The 16,091-nt window shown below is 40.2% G+C and overlaps 1 protein-coding gene across 1 annotated transcript; it reads right to left on the bottom strand.

The window, feature by feature from the left end:
* Nucleotides 1-432: 432 nt before the first annotated feature.
* Nucleotides 433-1,114, bottom strand: LOC149247723 (receptor-like serine/threonine-protein kinase At1g78530). Its single transcript, XM_089445165.1, has 2 exons — nucleotides 817-1,114; nucleotides 433-710 (listed from the first exon to the last, which is right to left on the bottom strand). The coding sequence occupies exons 1-2, from the start codon at nucleotides 1,112-1,114 to the stop codon at nucleotides 433-435; spliced, it is 576 nt and encodes a 191-aa protein (XP_089301291.1).
* Nucleotides 1,115-16,091: the final 14,977 nt, after the last annotated feature.

Raw genomic sequence — 16,091 nt, 5'->3', positions numbered from 1 at the left:
ATCCTCAACTTTACAATGAAGATTATTAATATGTAAATAGATATTGTTACAACATCATGGATGAGTATCATATATTATCAATACCACATGCCTAAAAAATCAATCATCACTCGTTTTCTATAACACAACCTTATATCACTAACTTTTTAAAATAAGAATAAAACATAAATAGTTTGAAAATAAATCATAAATCCCAATATTTTTATTTATAAATAAATACAAATATTTACAAAACCTTAAATCCTCTTATTCATCTTAATAACATCGATAATTAAAAAATTTGAACATCCCTTTCCAAAATAAACGACCTTATCAAAATAAAAAGAACACACCTATCATCATTAAAGAAAAAATGCCGTGCTTTCTAGGGGAACTAAGAAGAGACAGCCAGTTGTTCAGATTTTAGACAATTAAGCATGTCAACAACTATGTTCATCGGCGGCCTGAGATTGGGAGCAGATCGACTACCTCCATTATCTTCACTATTTCATCCTTCACATTTTTATAATGACTGCTACTTCTCAAATCCTCATCAATTATTTCATCAATCCTCCCTTCTTGCGCCATCTTCGCAACCCATGCAATGATATGCACAAATTCTTCATCGTCCTCTTCTACTGCTGGAGGCTTTCCGCTTACCATCTCAAATAACACCACTTTGAAGCTATACACATCTTGCTTTATTGATGCTTTCACTCCATACCCACATTCTGCACAAAACATTAATCTTCGGAGTTTATGGCTATTCGCATCAAATGGAATAATAACAATAATGCATTTAGCTTTGTAAAAAGAAAACAAATGGAGATTTAGTACCAAGCACAATGTAGCCAAGAGTCCCTCCGAAAATAGAATTTGATTCAGAATCTATTGGTGGACTTTTCAGGAGCCTGAGAAGTCCAAAGTCTGTACTTTGTGCTACAAATTCATCATCCAACAATATCTTTGCAGACTTTATGTCGCAGTGAATTATTGGAGGTTCGCAGTCGTGGTGTAGATATTTGAGTACCTCTGCCATGACCACTGCAATGTTGTACCGAGTCCTCCAGTCCAGCCTCTGATTAGGACGTTTCGATGCTCCACCCAGATATTCCCACAACGATCCATTGACCATATAGTCGCACACAAGAACTATTACCTCATTCGTTCCGTCATGCTCTGTTATCAGGTCCCGATGATGTAGAATGTTATTATGACAGGCATGCTTCAAGGATTCGATCTCATGCCTCATACTATGATATCCATTATCGTCTACTTTTAAGCACTTAGCAGCAAGGATTTTGTTTGCAATAAATTTAGCTGCTGCAGGCTTGTAAGATTAGAAAAAGATGAGGGGATTGAGCTGGACATGTTATTGGAAGCAAAGGACAAGTGTGTCAAAATCTTCAGCCATCCCATTTCATTTAGTATAGTCCCACTCAGATTATTGGTAGATGCATCAAACGACTCCAATTTTAGCAGTCCGCTAAAAAATCCTGTAGGAATTGAGCCTATAATATGGTTCTGATAAAACCATACATGTCTCAGATTTTCCAACCGAGCTATCTCCCTTAGTAGCGTACCATGTAACAAGTTCCTATAAATAGAAATGGTTTCAAGACTACTGGAGTTGTTGATAGTATGAGGGATAGTACTCGTCAAATTGTTGCTGAACAGGGACAACATAACAAGATTTTTCAAATTCCCAATTTCCCAAGGAATCCTTCGTCGCAATCCTGATTCTTTCAAGATCAAAATGCGTAGTTTAGTGCAATTGCCTATTTCGTGTGGTATAGAGCCACTGAAGTAGTTGGACTCTACCCTAATGGTATCGAGAATGGCAAGCCTTCCCAGAGACGATGGAATAACACCACTGAGTTTAATTGTATTTAATGATAGAGTAGTCAGGCTTACGAGATTACCCAATTCAGATGGAATAGAGCCAGAAATATCATTGGTACTGATATTCAGAATGGTAAGAAGGCTACAGTTCCCAATATTCGGAGGGATGAAGCCTGTGAAGGAATTGCTAGCGAGATTGAGTTGAGGAGGCTGAAAGCAGTTGGCTATTTGGCCAGGAATAGCACCCGACAAGTTATTGCCTAAAAGATCGAGATTCTGCAGGGTATGCATCTTTCCTATTGCACTGGAAAGACATCCAGACAAACCTCTATTTGGTAGGGAAATTGAAATAACCCACCTTACATGGGTGCTGCACTGCACACCTTCCCACTGTTGAAAATATTTGGGAAATTTAATTTTCACGCAGGGGCAGAGGTATTTTGACTTTTGTGAAGCTAGGTTCGTGCATCGCAGAGCTGATTTCATGCACCTATCTTTGTGCACCGCGAAGTTGATTTCGCGCACTTGAATTTCACGCACCGCAGAACTATTCCAGAGACTTAATGAATACTCACAGCAAAAATAACAAGATAGGTTTAGAGAAAAACACTAAAACTTAGTATTAATTTCTTAAACATGAAAATACATTTACATGAGACTGCAGCTCATTCATTAAGCAAAATAAAAGTTTTACAGTGATTTAAACTTACGCAAAATAACACACAGTAAAATAGAGTAACTGTTGCTTTCACGCGCCCACCAAAAATTGCTCCACCATTTTCTCCACAGAGACTTGCGCTCTTTTTTACTCTCTGACTCTCTAACCTATTACAAAATGACTTTTACATTCATATATAACTCAACATACAATTTTACATTTAATTCATGACAGAGAGAAATTAATATGATGTTGTTGTTGAGTGTGATTAGAATCGCGCAGGTGTTTTTGGAGTGTGGCCAAAGGTTTCTGAATGAATGCTTGCCCATATCTGTTTACCAAAGTACATAACTTCTTTAAATGCCTTTGCTAAGATTTTGAATGGTTCGCGTCTGGCTTTGGTCCTTCTATCTTCAAGCAGAGACGCAACCTGCAAAAATACGTCTGACAGGGATGGCTTGTGTCAGGATGTTTATTGCAGTGGTTGGGATTGTTAGCTCTGCTATAAGATGAAGTTTTTCTAAAAGAGAAAAACAGGTTTGGCCGTATGTTATGCTCAGAAGGGATCCCGCAGTATTCTGTCTCCTCCTCCTCCTTCATTTTCGTACACTCTTGTAACTTCCCCTACCCCTGTTTTCCTCTGTTTTGCCTCCGGAACCCTGAGTAAGCCCCTGTTCTGTCTATCCCCTCAGCGCTAAAGTTTGAACCAATACGACTATATTCATATAACCGCGCACTCCACAAGCCCTTTCCTGTCACGTCAATAAAAAAACATGTGCGCTAAACCTCATGTGATTCCCGCCATCAGATCCTCCATCGCCGGCATCCAACGGCGATTGCATCTCCCGTCTTCGTTAACTGCCCGTGCGATAACTCGCGATATCGGTGGTTTTCGACACGTCCCATCCGCCATGTGTCGCACGTTCAATGGTATCGCGCCTGTCTGTACGCTAACCGCCATCCTCCCATAAGCGGTACAGGGAATACCACCCGCCACCAAAACCGTTGTGCCTGCCGATTAAACCCTCCGCATCTTCAGCTCCCGATCACTGTTGGATCTGCCCACCTTGCGATCCAACGGCCCTCGTTCGCTCGCCCCTGTTTTCTCCCGATACCCTTTGCAAAACAATCCTCACCATTGATCATTGTGATCCAACGGTTGATGTTTGTGCTCCGCCCACTCGTACACCTGCCATGAAGTCTTCGCCACCTTTGATTGAGCCATGCTTCCAAAGGACAATGGCGGCCATCTACTTGTACCCAGCACAGTTATTTCTCAACAACTGCATTCAAGAAAACTATGGCCGAAGAACAAAAGGACATTCCTTGAGCAGTTCACAGTATTTATCAGTTATGGATAATTCTTTCATAGGACATTCTACCTGCTCAGGAAGGACAACCAAGTACCAGAAAATGTCAAATGTATTCATTGAAGCAGCAGATTGTAGCAGAGATTCATATCAGATAGTTAATGTGGTTGGTGGTCCATTATGACCCCTCCACGCATAGGATAGTAGATCATTTTGTAAACAAACTCTATATATACCCAGAAAACAGATGTAACAAGGGATAATGGATATTGTGTTGATGTAAGACTCAACTTCTGGAGACTATAACTACTGTGATACTTGCAGCGTCTGGTCTTCATTTTCAGCTAATACAAGCTTCTTTCGCTGTTAATTACTCACTTTCCACTTCTATTCTGTTCTAGGTTGTGCCTGTTATGAATTTTTCATGTTCTCTTGATATTTAGCATCTAAGGGGCTGTCATCCCACCTTGGTGTTAGAATCCAGTATGTATCATTGAATGTGTTATACAGGTTTCTGTTATCTTAGTGCCAGAGAGTTGTCATCCTATCTGTGTATTAAGAAATAGATTTGCGGACCTTTTACTAGTTGCAACCGGCCATCACAGTGTTCTGTGCATCTGCTGGTGTGGTCAGTATTCTCCATACTCATTTAAACTTCAAACTGTGAGCAATTGGTGGTCTAAAGCCTTGTAGTCTGGGGGTGTTCATCCATGTCTGGAGTTAAGCATAGTAGAAGTGGTTATCTGGCTTGAATATGCATCAGACCTTCCATTCATCCATTTCCAACATTTTGTTGAGTTTGTAATGTTCCCGAGCATCTCCAAGATACAACCTAGGAGAGTTTCTTGGGGTGATAACATTAATTGGCGCCATTGTCGAGGAGCGAAGATTGAAGCTCAGCTTCCCTGGGGGATGACACAGTTCCAAGCTTTGATGATAGACAAGGTTTGGACACATTTTTGGTTGTAATCATCTATCTGGTGACTCTAATGGAGGACCTACCTGGTGGCGACTCCACATTGCAATTCTAGCTCAGTTTGTGAGGCATACTCAAAAAAATCCTCAGAAATCACTAGTTGAACTAGAGCCTGACTATGAGAAGATCATTAAGCAGAAGAAGACTTCACAAAAAGGAGCATCAGGATTAGGTAAGCCTAAGAAATCTTATGTATCTCTGCAATAGGAGGCTATAGTTGAGAATGTATCGTTTGAACATATAGAGCCTAGTGTTGCTAGTGAGAAATTTCCTTTAGAGATTCATACAACTCCTTGTTCATTTAGTTCCTTTTTGGATCTCAGTCCAAAGAAGGTATCCCATACAGTCCATCTTATTCCCTTGTCTCTGCCATCCATTTCATTGTTTCCCACTATTCAATCTACCAGTAGCATTCCACATATCCCAGTCATGGCAGGCCAGCAAGCACCCACGAGGATGGAAAGAATTGTTGGTGCTAGATATGGATCTTTGGTCTTGCCTGTTCCTTTGAATGCCATGCCTGCAGGGGAATATCAGAAGTATATGCCTAAGTTCACTGGTACAGATGGGGTAAAAGCTGAAGAACACCTTGAAGCTTTTTATAGTTATGCTGATAACTTAGATATTAGTGAAAATGATGTGTGGATGAGAGTTTTTGTCCAGAGCCTTGATGGAGAGGCCAGAAAATGGTTCAGAGAATTGACCCCTAGATCTATTGCTGATATTGAAGCTTTAGATGATACATTTCTAAAGCACTGGGGAGATAAAAAGGACCTGCTATATTACCATACTGAGTTTGGTAACCTGAAAAGAGAAAATGGGGAATCATTGCGTGATTTTAATAAAATATTCAATCGTATGTATAGTAAAATTCCAGCTGAGGTAAAGCCAACCCCAACCTCCGCCAAACTCACTTATGCCAATGCTTTTGACTCTAATTTCTGCTTATTGTTAAGAGAAAGAAGATGTGCTACTCTAGTTGATATGCAAGATGCAGCTCTAGAAGTTGAATCTAATATCATGGCTGCAGAGAAACTTAAAAGTCATGCTGATAGAAGAAGGTAGAGAGGTGAGGCTTCTTCTTCCTCTGCTTCATCTTCAGAGCCTAAATTAGACAAAATGACTAGAATGATAGAGTCATTGGATGTTGAGATATCTAAGATCAAGATTGAGCAGAACTCAGGAAAGACAAGGCAGCAGAACATATTTGCTCCAAGAAACTCAAATCCATTCAGAAGATCAAATGAACAGTTAGAAATCATTCAGAGGGGTAAATAACCGAATGAAGAACATAAAGTTAAAACTCCTTTCCAAAATGTAGTCATGGAGGAGGAACAGATTGAAGATGAGGATGTAATACATTGCATCGAAGATAAAGGTAGTGCTGCCTTTTTTACATTGGCTGAATATGAAGAGTCTTTGTTGCATAAACAAGACAATCGGGAGTGGGATAGAGAAGCTGTCCTGCAGACTGGTGAACAACATAGATATAACCTGAGGTCGAACGCAAATAATGTCAAGGAGAATCCTGCCCAAAGAGCTGTTGTCCAAACAGAATCACAGAATACCAGGAAAAAGAGATCAGCAGCTGATCCAGTCATCCTCAAAGCACCAGTTCAAGAGGTAAGAGGTCCTGACAAGTCCCCTTCCTCTTTCAGTCTTGAAGCAAAATTTCAGAAGTTAAAAATATCTGTGCCTCTGGTATAACTTGTAAACAGTGAAGTGTTTAGAAAGCCTATCCTTGAAGCTCTTGAGCTGAAAGACAAAAAAACCTCGACTGACTCTGTCAATTTGCAAGATGATAGACCTGTAGTTGTGCTAAGCCCAATGACTGAACCTGCTAATGATAATTCTCCATTTTTTTATGTCTCCTTGACCATTCATGACAAAATCCTCCACAATTTCCTGCTAGACACAGGGGCTAGCCACAATCTGATCCCAAAAGCTGTCATGGAAGAGTTAGCCCTTAACATCACCCGATCATACCATGATCTATTCTCTTTTGATTCAAGGAAAGTGAGATGCCTAGGATTGATTAAAGATTTAACTATCACCCTAACTCAGCTGCCCATGAAGAGCATGGTGATGGACATAGTGGTGGTAGATGTCCTTCCTAGGTTTGGCATGTTCTTGTCCAGAGGATGGATTAAGAGACTAGGTGGGACATTGCAGAATGATTTATCTTATGCCACTGTCCCAGTCTTAGGAGGAGAAAGCAGGAGATTGTACAGAGAAGCACAGTTGGCCTATATCATCAGTGATGAAAAGAACCCTCCTAATCACCCTATTTATGCTGTGGACACTGATTTTGGAGCATGTATTCTCCAAATAGAAGAATCTCAGAAGGCCTCAATGCAGCTTAGGAAACAAATAGTTCAGGCCAAAGAAGAGCAAGGAAAATGAGGTTTGGGAAATGTTCTTTGATGGAGCATGTACCAGGGAGACTGCAAGAGTAGGGGTGGTGCTGTTATCTCCACAACAAGAAAGAACATAACTGTCTTTTAAGCTGGCATTTCAAGTCACAAACAACATAGCAGAATACGAGGCTCTAATATTGGTCTTGAGTTCAGCTAAAGACAGAGGAATCAAGAACATAAAAGTGTTTGGAGATGCTAATATGATCATTCAACAGGTGAACAAAACATTTCAGGCAAAGCACCCAAGGCTGAAAGCATACAATGATGAGGTATGGAGACTCAAAGACTCCTTTGACAGTTTTTGTATCTCATACATCCCTAGAGCCAAAAATCAGCGTGTTGATTCCCTTGTTGTGTCTGCTAGCATGTTCATCCCTCCCATACATCCCAGACTAGTTTATGAAGTTCAATTGAAATATAGACCTTCCTTGCCTGACAATGTCCAACATTGGAAAGTTTTTGAAGTTGATAGTGAATTGAATAGGTTCCTGCAAGTCATTGATGAATTTTCCGAAATGCAAATTGACCAAAAAAATGAATCCTTGCAAGAAAAGCCCAAATCACAGCTTAGAAATAAAATTGGCAAAGATAGCATTTTCCAACTGCCTAGTAATCATATTCCTAAGGGCTTAATTCCTTTAGAAAGATTGTTTGACCATAATGATGTGCCTTACAAGGCTGCTCAAAAAGAGGACCAATCTGCAGTCTGTAAGCATGATATAAGGAGTCCAGGTCAGCCTAGATACATAAATCTATCCACACAGCTGTTTGGGGACCAATGTGCTGAATACTGCAATTTAATGAAGCAATTTGCTGATGTCTTTGCCTGGGAATATAGTGACCTGAAAACGTATGATAAAGAGATCATCCAACATAAATCCCCTTAGAGAAAGACACTATTCCTTTCAAACAGAAGCTGAGACCAATAAATCCTATGCTCCTTCCTATGATTGAAAAAGAAATTAAAAAGTTGATGGCTGCCAAAATTATAGTTCCTCTTAGATATTAAAAATGGGTAGCCAATCCAGTAGTGGTGAGGATGAAAAGTGGAGAAATCTGGCTTTGTGTTGATTTCAGAAACTTAAAAAAATGCTCTAAGAAAGATAACTATCCTCTACCCAAGATGGAGCATTTGTTGCAGAAGGTCTCAGGAGCCAAAGTGATGTCTTTCCTAGTTGGATTTTCAGGCTTTAATCAGATTGCTGTACATCCAGATGATCAAGAGAAGACTGCATTCACCACTCCTTGGGGCACTTTTATGTATGCTAAGATGCCTTTTGGGCTCATGAATGCTGGAGCCACCTTTCAGAGAGCTATGGATATAGCATTTGTGGGAGGGAAGGATAAGTTTATCCTTATCTACCTCGATGATATAACAGTATACTCCAGCAGCCATCATGATCACTTGCAGCGTTTGAAGAAAGTGTTTCTAAAGTGTAGAAGGTTTGGGATTTCAGTCAATCCTAAAAAGTCACAATTTTCTTTAGAATAAGGCAAGCTGTTAGGACATATTGTGCCTGCTACAGGTGTCCAAATTGACCCAGAAAGAGTCAAGGCCATACAAAATTTGTTTGTCCCGAGATCAAAGAAGGATATTCAGTCATTTCTGGGCAAAATTAATTTTGTGAGGAGGTTTATACCGAACTTTGCAGAACTTGTGAAATATATTACCTCCATGTTGAAAAAAGGGTCAGAGATCAAATGGACCAATGCAGCAAGAAAATCATTTGATTCCATTAAAAAGGCTATTATGGAAGCTCCCACTCTAAGTAGCCCAGATTACAGCAAGGAGTTCCATATATTCTCATTTGCCTTTGAAGACACCCTTGCAGCAGTTTTATTGCAAGCAGATGAAGGTTCAAAGCATCCAGTTGCATTCTTCAATAAAACCTTAAGGGATGTTGAGCTAAGGTATGATATTATGGAGAAACAGGCATATTCTCTTATCAAATCTTTAAAAGCTTTCATAATTTATATTTTGCATTCAAAAATAATTGCGTATGTACCCTCTGCTGCAATAAAAGATGTCTTAACACAAACTGATGCTGATGGAAGAAGGGCTAGATGGATTGCAAAGTTAATTGAATTTAATATAGAATTGAAGCCCACAAAACTTGTCAAAGGTCAGGGTCTTGCCAGACTATTAGCTGAAGAAAATTGCAGAAACTTGGACATAAATCTCATGAGCACAAATGCAGATAATGGTCAAACAGAAGAAGAGGAAGTAGCTGAACCAGAGAGAAAGCAGTCAGTGGCAGAAAATCTAGTTTCTTATGATTGGTATTCTGAAATAGTTAAATTCTTGCTGAGGCTAGAAACCTCTCTAGGCTTAAGCACAAATCAAGCTAGAACTATTAAGCTTAAGGCAGCAAAATATTGCATTAATGAAAATCTGCTTTATTAGAGGGACCCCACTGGAATTTTTTTGAGATGTCTGGACAAAGAACAATCAATAGAAGTCATGCCGCAATTTCATTCCAGCATGTGTGGAGGACACCATTATTGGAAGACTACAGCTCACAAAATCCTCAGAGCTGGATATTATTGGCCCTCTTTATTTTCTGATGTATTTTCATTTGTTAAATCTTGTGACAGGTGCCAAATATTTGAAGGGAGACAACAACTGAAGTCCCTGCCCTTGAAACCAATATATACAAGGGGACCTTTTAAGTAGTGGGGCTTGGATTTCATTGGTGAAATCGATCCACATTCCAGTGGCCAGCACAGATGGATATTAGTAGCCACTGATTATTTCACTAAGTGGATTGAAGCAATCCCTACCAGGAAGGTTGATCATAATGTGGTCATAAAGTTTTTAGTTGAAAATATCTTCATCAAATTTGGTTGTCCACATAAATTAGTCACTAATAATGCAGTAGCCTTTAGAGCAAAAGAGTTGGTGGAAATGTGTGATTCAATGGGTATTAAACTGGTCCATTCCACCTCATATTACCCTCAGGGAAATGGTCTAGCAGAATCTTCCAACAAGAATCTAATAAGGATAATTAAGAAGTTGTTGGATGAAAACAAAAAGAATTGGGATTCCAAGCTCAAGTATGCACTTTGGGCTGACAGAGTGACCATTAAGAGATCCACAGGGAATTCTCCATTCAAGCTGGTGTATGGCACAGAGGCAGTATTCCCAATTCAGCTTACCCTCCTTGTGGCAAAGTTCCTACAAACAGAACAATATGAGGAAGAAGGTATGGTACAGAGGATCACAGATTTAGTAGAGGTACATCAAATCAGAGAATAGCTGGTTGAAAAGGCTGCAACACATCAGAAAATGATCAAGGAAGCTTTTGACAAAGGGACAAAAGCAAACAATTTTCAGGTTGGGGACTTGGTCTTGAAATGGGATGCACTGAAAGAAAAGAAAGGAAACCATGAGAAATTTGATGCTTTCTGGACAGGTCCTTTTATCATTTCTCAGATTCAAGGGAACAATACCTTCGTACTACAAAGTATGGGGGGAAAAGCAGTTTTTGATGGCCCAGTTAATGGGCGTTTTTTGAAAAATTATATTGTTTAAGGTCTTTCGGCCTTAAAGTTGTAAATATTTTGTTTTTATCAATTTAGTGTAGGATCAGTCAGACTCCATGCCTAATGGAACACTAGGAATTTTTATTATTTGTTTTTATCACAAAGGCATTGATCTATAGGTTCTTGAGACCTCACAGGTAGGATCTCATCCCCAGAAGGAGCTAGTGTTAGCTCTGCTATAAGATGAAGTTTTTCTAAAAGAGAAGAACATGTTTGGCCGTATGTTATGCTCGGAAGGGAGCCCGCAGCATTCTGTCTCCTCCTCCTCCTTGATTTTCCTACACTCTTATAACTCCTGCTACCCCTGCTTTCCTCCATTTTGCCTCCGGAACCCTGAGTAAGCCCCTGTTCCGTCTATCCCCTCAGCACTAAAGTTTGAACCCATACGACTATATTCATATAACCGCGCACTCCACGAGCCCTTTCCCATCACGTCAATCAAAAAACACGTGCGCTAAACCTCATGTGATTCCCGCTGTCAGATCCTCCATCGCCGCCATCCAACGATGATCGCATCTCCCATCTTCGTTAACTGCTCGTGTGATAACTCGCGATATCAGCGGTTTTCAACACATCCCATCTGCCATGTGTCGCACGTTCAATGGTATCGCGCCCGTCTGTACGCTTACCACCATCCTCATGTAAGCAGTGTGGGGAATACCATTTGCCACCAAAACCGTTGTCCCTGCCAATTAAACCCCTCGCATCTTCAGCTCCCGATCACCGTTGGATCTGCCCACCTTGCGATCCAACGGCCATCGTTCGTTTGCCCCCGTTTTCTCCTGATAGCCTCTGCAAAACGATCCCGCCATCGATCACTGCGATCCAACGGTTGATGTTTGTCCTCCACCCACTCGTACACCCGCCATGAATTCTTCGCCACCTTTGACTGAGCCATGCTTCCAAAGGACAACGTCAGCCATCTACCTGTACCCAGCGTAGTTATTTCTCAACAACTGCATTCAAGAACACTATGGCCAAAGAAAAAAAGGACATTCGTCAAGCAATTCATAGTATTTATCAATTATGGATCATTCTTTCATAGGACATTCTACCTGCTCAGGAAGAACAGCCAAGTACCAGAAAATGTCAAATGTATTCATTGAAGCACCAGATTGTAGCAGAGATTCATATCAGATAGTTAATGTGGTTGGTGGTCCATTATCACCCCTCCACGCATAGGATAGTAGATGATTTTGTAAACAAACTCTATATATACCTAGAATACAGATGTAATAAGGGATGATGGATATTGTGTTGATGTAAGACTCAACTTCTGGAGACTATAACCACTGTGATACTTGCACTGTCTGGTCTTCATTTTCAGCTAATACAAGCTTCTTTTGCTGTTAATTGCTCACTTTCCACGTCTATTCTGTTCTAGGCTGTGCCTGTTATGCATTTTTCATGTGCTCTTGATATTTAGCATCTGAGGGGCTGTCATCCCACCTTGGTGTTAGAATCCAGTATGTATCATTGAATGTGTTATACAGGTTTCTGTTATCTTAGTGCCAGAGAGCTGTCATCCTATCTGTGTATTAAGAAATAGATTTGCGGACCTTTTACTGGTTGCAACCGGCCATCACAGTGTTTTGTGCATCTGCTGGTGTGGTCAGTATTCTCCATACTCATTTAATCTTCAAACTGTGAGCAATTGGTGGTCTAAAGCCTTGTAGTCTGGGGGTGTTCATCCATGTCTGGTGTTAAGCATAGTAGAAGTGGTTATCTGGCTTGAATATGCATCAGACCTTCCATTCATCCATTTCCAACATTTTGTTGAGTTTTCAATGTTCCCGAGCATCTCCGAGATACAACCTAGGAGAGTTTCTTGGGGTGATAACATGGATTATTATTTCTAACACTCCCCCTTAATCACAATTTCTGCCATTGACAATTCCAAATAGTTTCTAAGATAAACAAAACTTTCACCTGCCAATGGCTATGTGAAAATATCACCAAATTGTTCATGTGACTTGTAGTGCTGCAACACAATTTCATCATTATTAATCAAGTCTTTAATAAAATGATATTTAGCATCAATATGCTTGGTCCTCTTGTGGAAGACAGAATTATTTGACAATGAAATTGCTGAGGTATTGTCGCAGAAAATAGTTGTCACACCCTCTTGGTCATGCCGAAGATCCCTCAACATCCTTCTCATCCAAACTACCTGACATGCTGTTGTTGTCGCTGCGATATATTTAGCTTCTGTTGTTGACAGTGACACTATTAGCTACTTCTTGGAGGCCCATGAAATGGTTTCGGAACCCAAATGAAAAACATATCTTGATGTGCTCTTTCTATCATTGACATTGCCTGCCCAATCACTGTCAGTGTAACCAACTAGCGTGAAATCACTTGTTGTTGTGTACAAAACAACATATTGTTTTATCCCATTGACATACCTTAGAATCCTTTTCGCTGCTTGCCAATGTGTCTCCTTGGGTGTCTCCATGAACCTTGACACCAAACTTACTGCATACATTATATCCGGCCTAGTGGCGGTCAAATAGATCAGGCGGCCTATCATGCTTTTATATAATGTCAGATTGACATTGCTACTGCAATCTTCTTTTCTCAACTTCAACCCTATGACAGTTGGAGTTGGTGTGGACTTGCTATTCTGCATTTTAAACCTCTCCAGAATTTTTGCCACATACTTTGCTTGGGAGATAAAAATGACATTTTCTGTTTGCTTCACTTCTACGCCCAAAAAATATCTTAACAATCCCAAGTCAGTCATTTCAAATTCACCCTTCATGACTTGCTTGAAATCAGCGATGAGGAAATCATCACTGCCTATAAAAATCAAATCATCTACATATAAGACGACAATGAGAATCTTACCTTCGCTCTCTTTGATGTAGAGAGTAGGCTCATCGTCACATTTGTCGAAACCATTGTCTAAAAAGTAAGCATCTATCCTACTGTACCATGCACGCGGTGCTTGTTTCAATCCATAAAGAGCTTTCCTCAACCGATACACTTTGTCTTCTTGGCCTTCAATCTCATAACCAAGCGGTCGCGTGACATACACTTCCTCTTTCAGCACTCCATTCAAGAATGCTGACTTTACGTCCATCTGACACACTGCCCATTTATGCTACACAACAATCGCCACAATTGCATGCACTGTCTCCATCCACGCGACTAGCATGAACGTCTCCGCGTAATCTCTTCCATGCTGCTGCTTGTATCCTTTGACAACTACCCTTTCTTTGTGCCTTTCAATCTTTCTCTCTATGTTGCTTTTGGTCTTATAGACCCACTTCACTCCAATGACATGTTTTCCTTTCGGAAGGCTCACTAACTCCCATGTGTCATTCGTTTCTATTGCTTCTATTTCTTCCTCCATTGCCACAACCCATTTTTCTTCTTTGATTGCATCTTCAAAGTGAATTGGGTCATCTACATGACAAAATAATGCAAATAAGGAATTCAGACCTGCGCTACTATCAACTTCATCTTGCTCATAAATTTCATTTAAATTTCTGAATTTTGGCCTTCTTGTGCTTGTTGAAGATGGGCTTGATATGTCACTTGGTGTCACGCTTCGTGGTGTGCTTGGAGAAGCACTTTCTTGGCTACGTGAAACTGTCCTATTATTTGTTGATGGCATTGCTTGCTACCTACTTTGCTGCGCTTGAATAGGAGTAGAGGGAGTCAATGTTGAGGAATTACTTGCCACTGTTAATTCCTCTTTGTCCTCATGTGGTATGCATGCTTTGACATTGACTCTCTTTTCTAAGCTTCCATCCCATGCTTCCTCTTCTATGAACTGCACATCTCTGCTGACTATGACTTTCTTAGTTAATGGATTGTAGAGTTTGTATGCCTTGGATTCATCACTGTAATATGCATTTCTCCCCTTGTTGTCCAACTTCTTTCTCAACTTATCCGAGACATGTGCATAAGCAACACATCCAAAAACTCTCATGTGAGTGACACTATGCTTTCTTCCACTCCATGCCTCTTCAGGAACAATGTTCTGGATGCTTTTGGTTGGACATCTATTCAAGATATATGCTGCACAAGTGACAACTTCAGCCCAATAGTCATTTGGCAAATGCTTTGCCTTCAACGTACTCCTTGCCATCTCCATAATGGTCCTCTTCTATCTTTCTGCCACACCATTTTACTGCGGTATATATCTTGTTGCAAATTGCTTGTGAATTCCATGCTCCCTGCAAAATTGAAGGAAGTCATTTGAGATGTATTCTCCACATTTTTCAGTCCTAAGGACTTTGATGTAGTGTCCATTTTGCTTCTCAACAAGAGACTTGTATTGGCCAAAGCACTCAAACACTTCACTTTTTTGTTTTAGGAGAAAAACAATGTCTTCCTTGTGTAGTCATCTATGAAGGTCAATACATAGTGACTGCCACCAATTGATGGTGTTTGCATTGGTCCACATAAATCTGAGTGGACAATCTCCAAAGGTGCCTTTGCCCTCACTGACTTTCCTGCTGGAAATGTCTCTCTATGTTGCTTGCCTAAGATACATCCTTCACATATGCTATCTAGTTTTTCTATGAGTGATAAAACCTTCACCATGTCTTTCCTATGCAACAAATTCAAACCTCCAAAGTTGAGATGTCCAAATCTCAAGTGCCATAACCAGTTTTCATCTTTTACCTCTGCTTGAAGGTTTACTTGTGTGACAACTGCCTATTTTCTGCCATCTTCTTTTCTGCAAATATGATATTATTTTTAGGGGAAACATTCTATTGTCTATCATCTGAACCTTTGCAATCAACTGTCTGCTTGGAGGCCTATCCAAAATTGTGCACACATCATTTTTGAAGAAGACATTGTAGCCTTTCTGCATGAGCTGTCCAATGCTCATGAGATTATGTTTTAGATCGGGGAAAAAGTAAACATCAGAGATGTATTTCTTCTCCCCCTTCTTTGTTAGGATATTAACTCTTCCTTTTCCCATGACAGAGACTTTGCTATCAGTCCCTAATGTCACTTCAGATTTCACACTTTCATCTAGATCAGAAAACATTTCTATGTTTCCTGACATGTGGTTGCTACACCCTGAATCTAGATACCATATATCACTCTATTTTTCTTGTGCTACATTACAAGCTAAAAACATGCTATCATGGTTCTGATTTTCTCTTGTGAAATTTACACTTGGTTTGTTACTAATGTCATATTGCTTCTTTCTACATTCATTTGCATAATGACCATACTTCTTACAGTAATGACATTGAACTTGAGATTTATCATACCTTTGACCTTGTGCTTGATTTTGGCTTGGGCCTTGACTTGGATTTTGATTGCTGCCTCTTCCATTTGAGCTTGAAGGGCTGCTTCTTCCACCTCTGTGTGGGCTTCTTCCTCTTCCTCTAGCATATGAT

This window comes from Pinus tabuliformis, chromosome 7 (genome assembly GCF_031772625.1).
Source record: "Pinus tabuliformis cultivar Carrire ecotype Pingquan chromosome 7, CPIR1, whole genome shotgun sequence".
In the NCBI taxonomy this organism is placed as follows: Eukaryota; Viridiplantae; Streptophyta; class Pinopsida; order Pinales; family Pinaceae; genus Pinus; species Pinus tabuliformis.
This window is presented reverse-complemented; position numbering and strand designations above follow the sequence as displayed.

Bases quoted from the DNA above. Each gene is read 5' to 3' on its own strand.
- LOC149247723 (XM_089445165.1), bottom strand. From the start codon at position 1,114: ATGGTCAATGGATCGTTGTGGGAATATCTGGGTGGAGCATCGAAACGT. The intron at 711-816 runs GTACTAAATCTC...TGTTTTGTGCAG, and splicing joins TCTTGGCTACATTGTGCTTG to AATGTGGGTATGGAGTGAAA.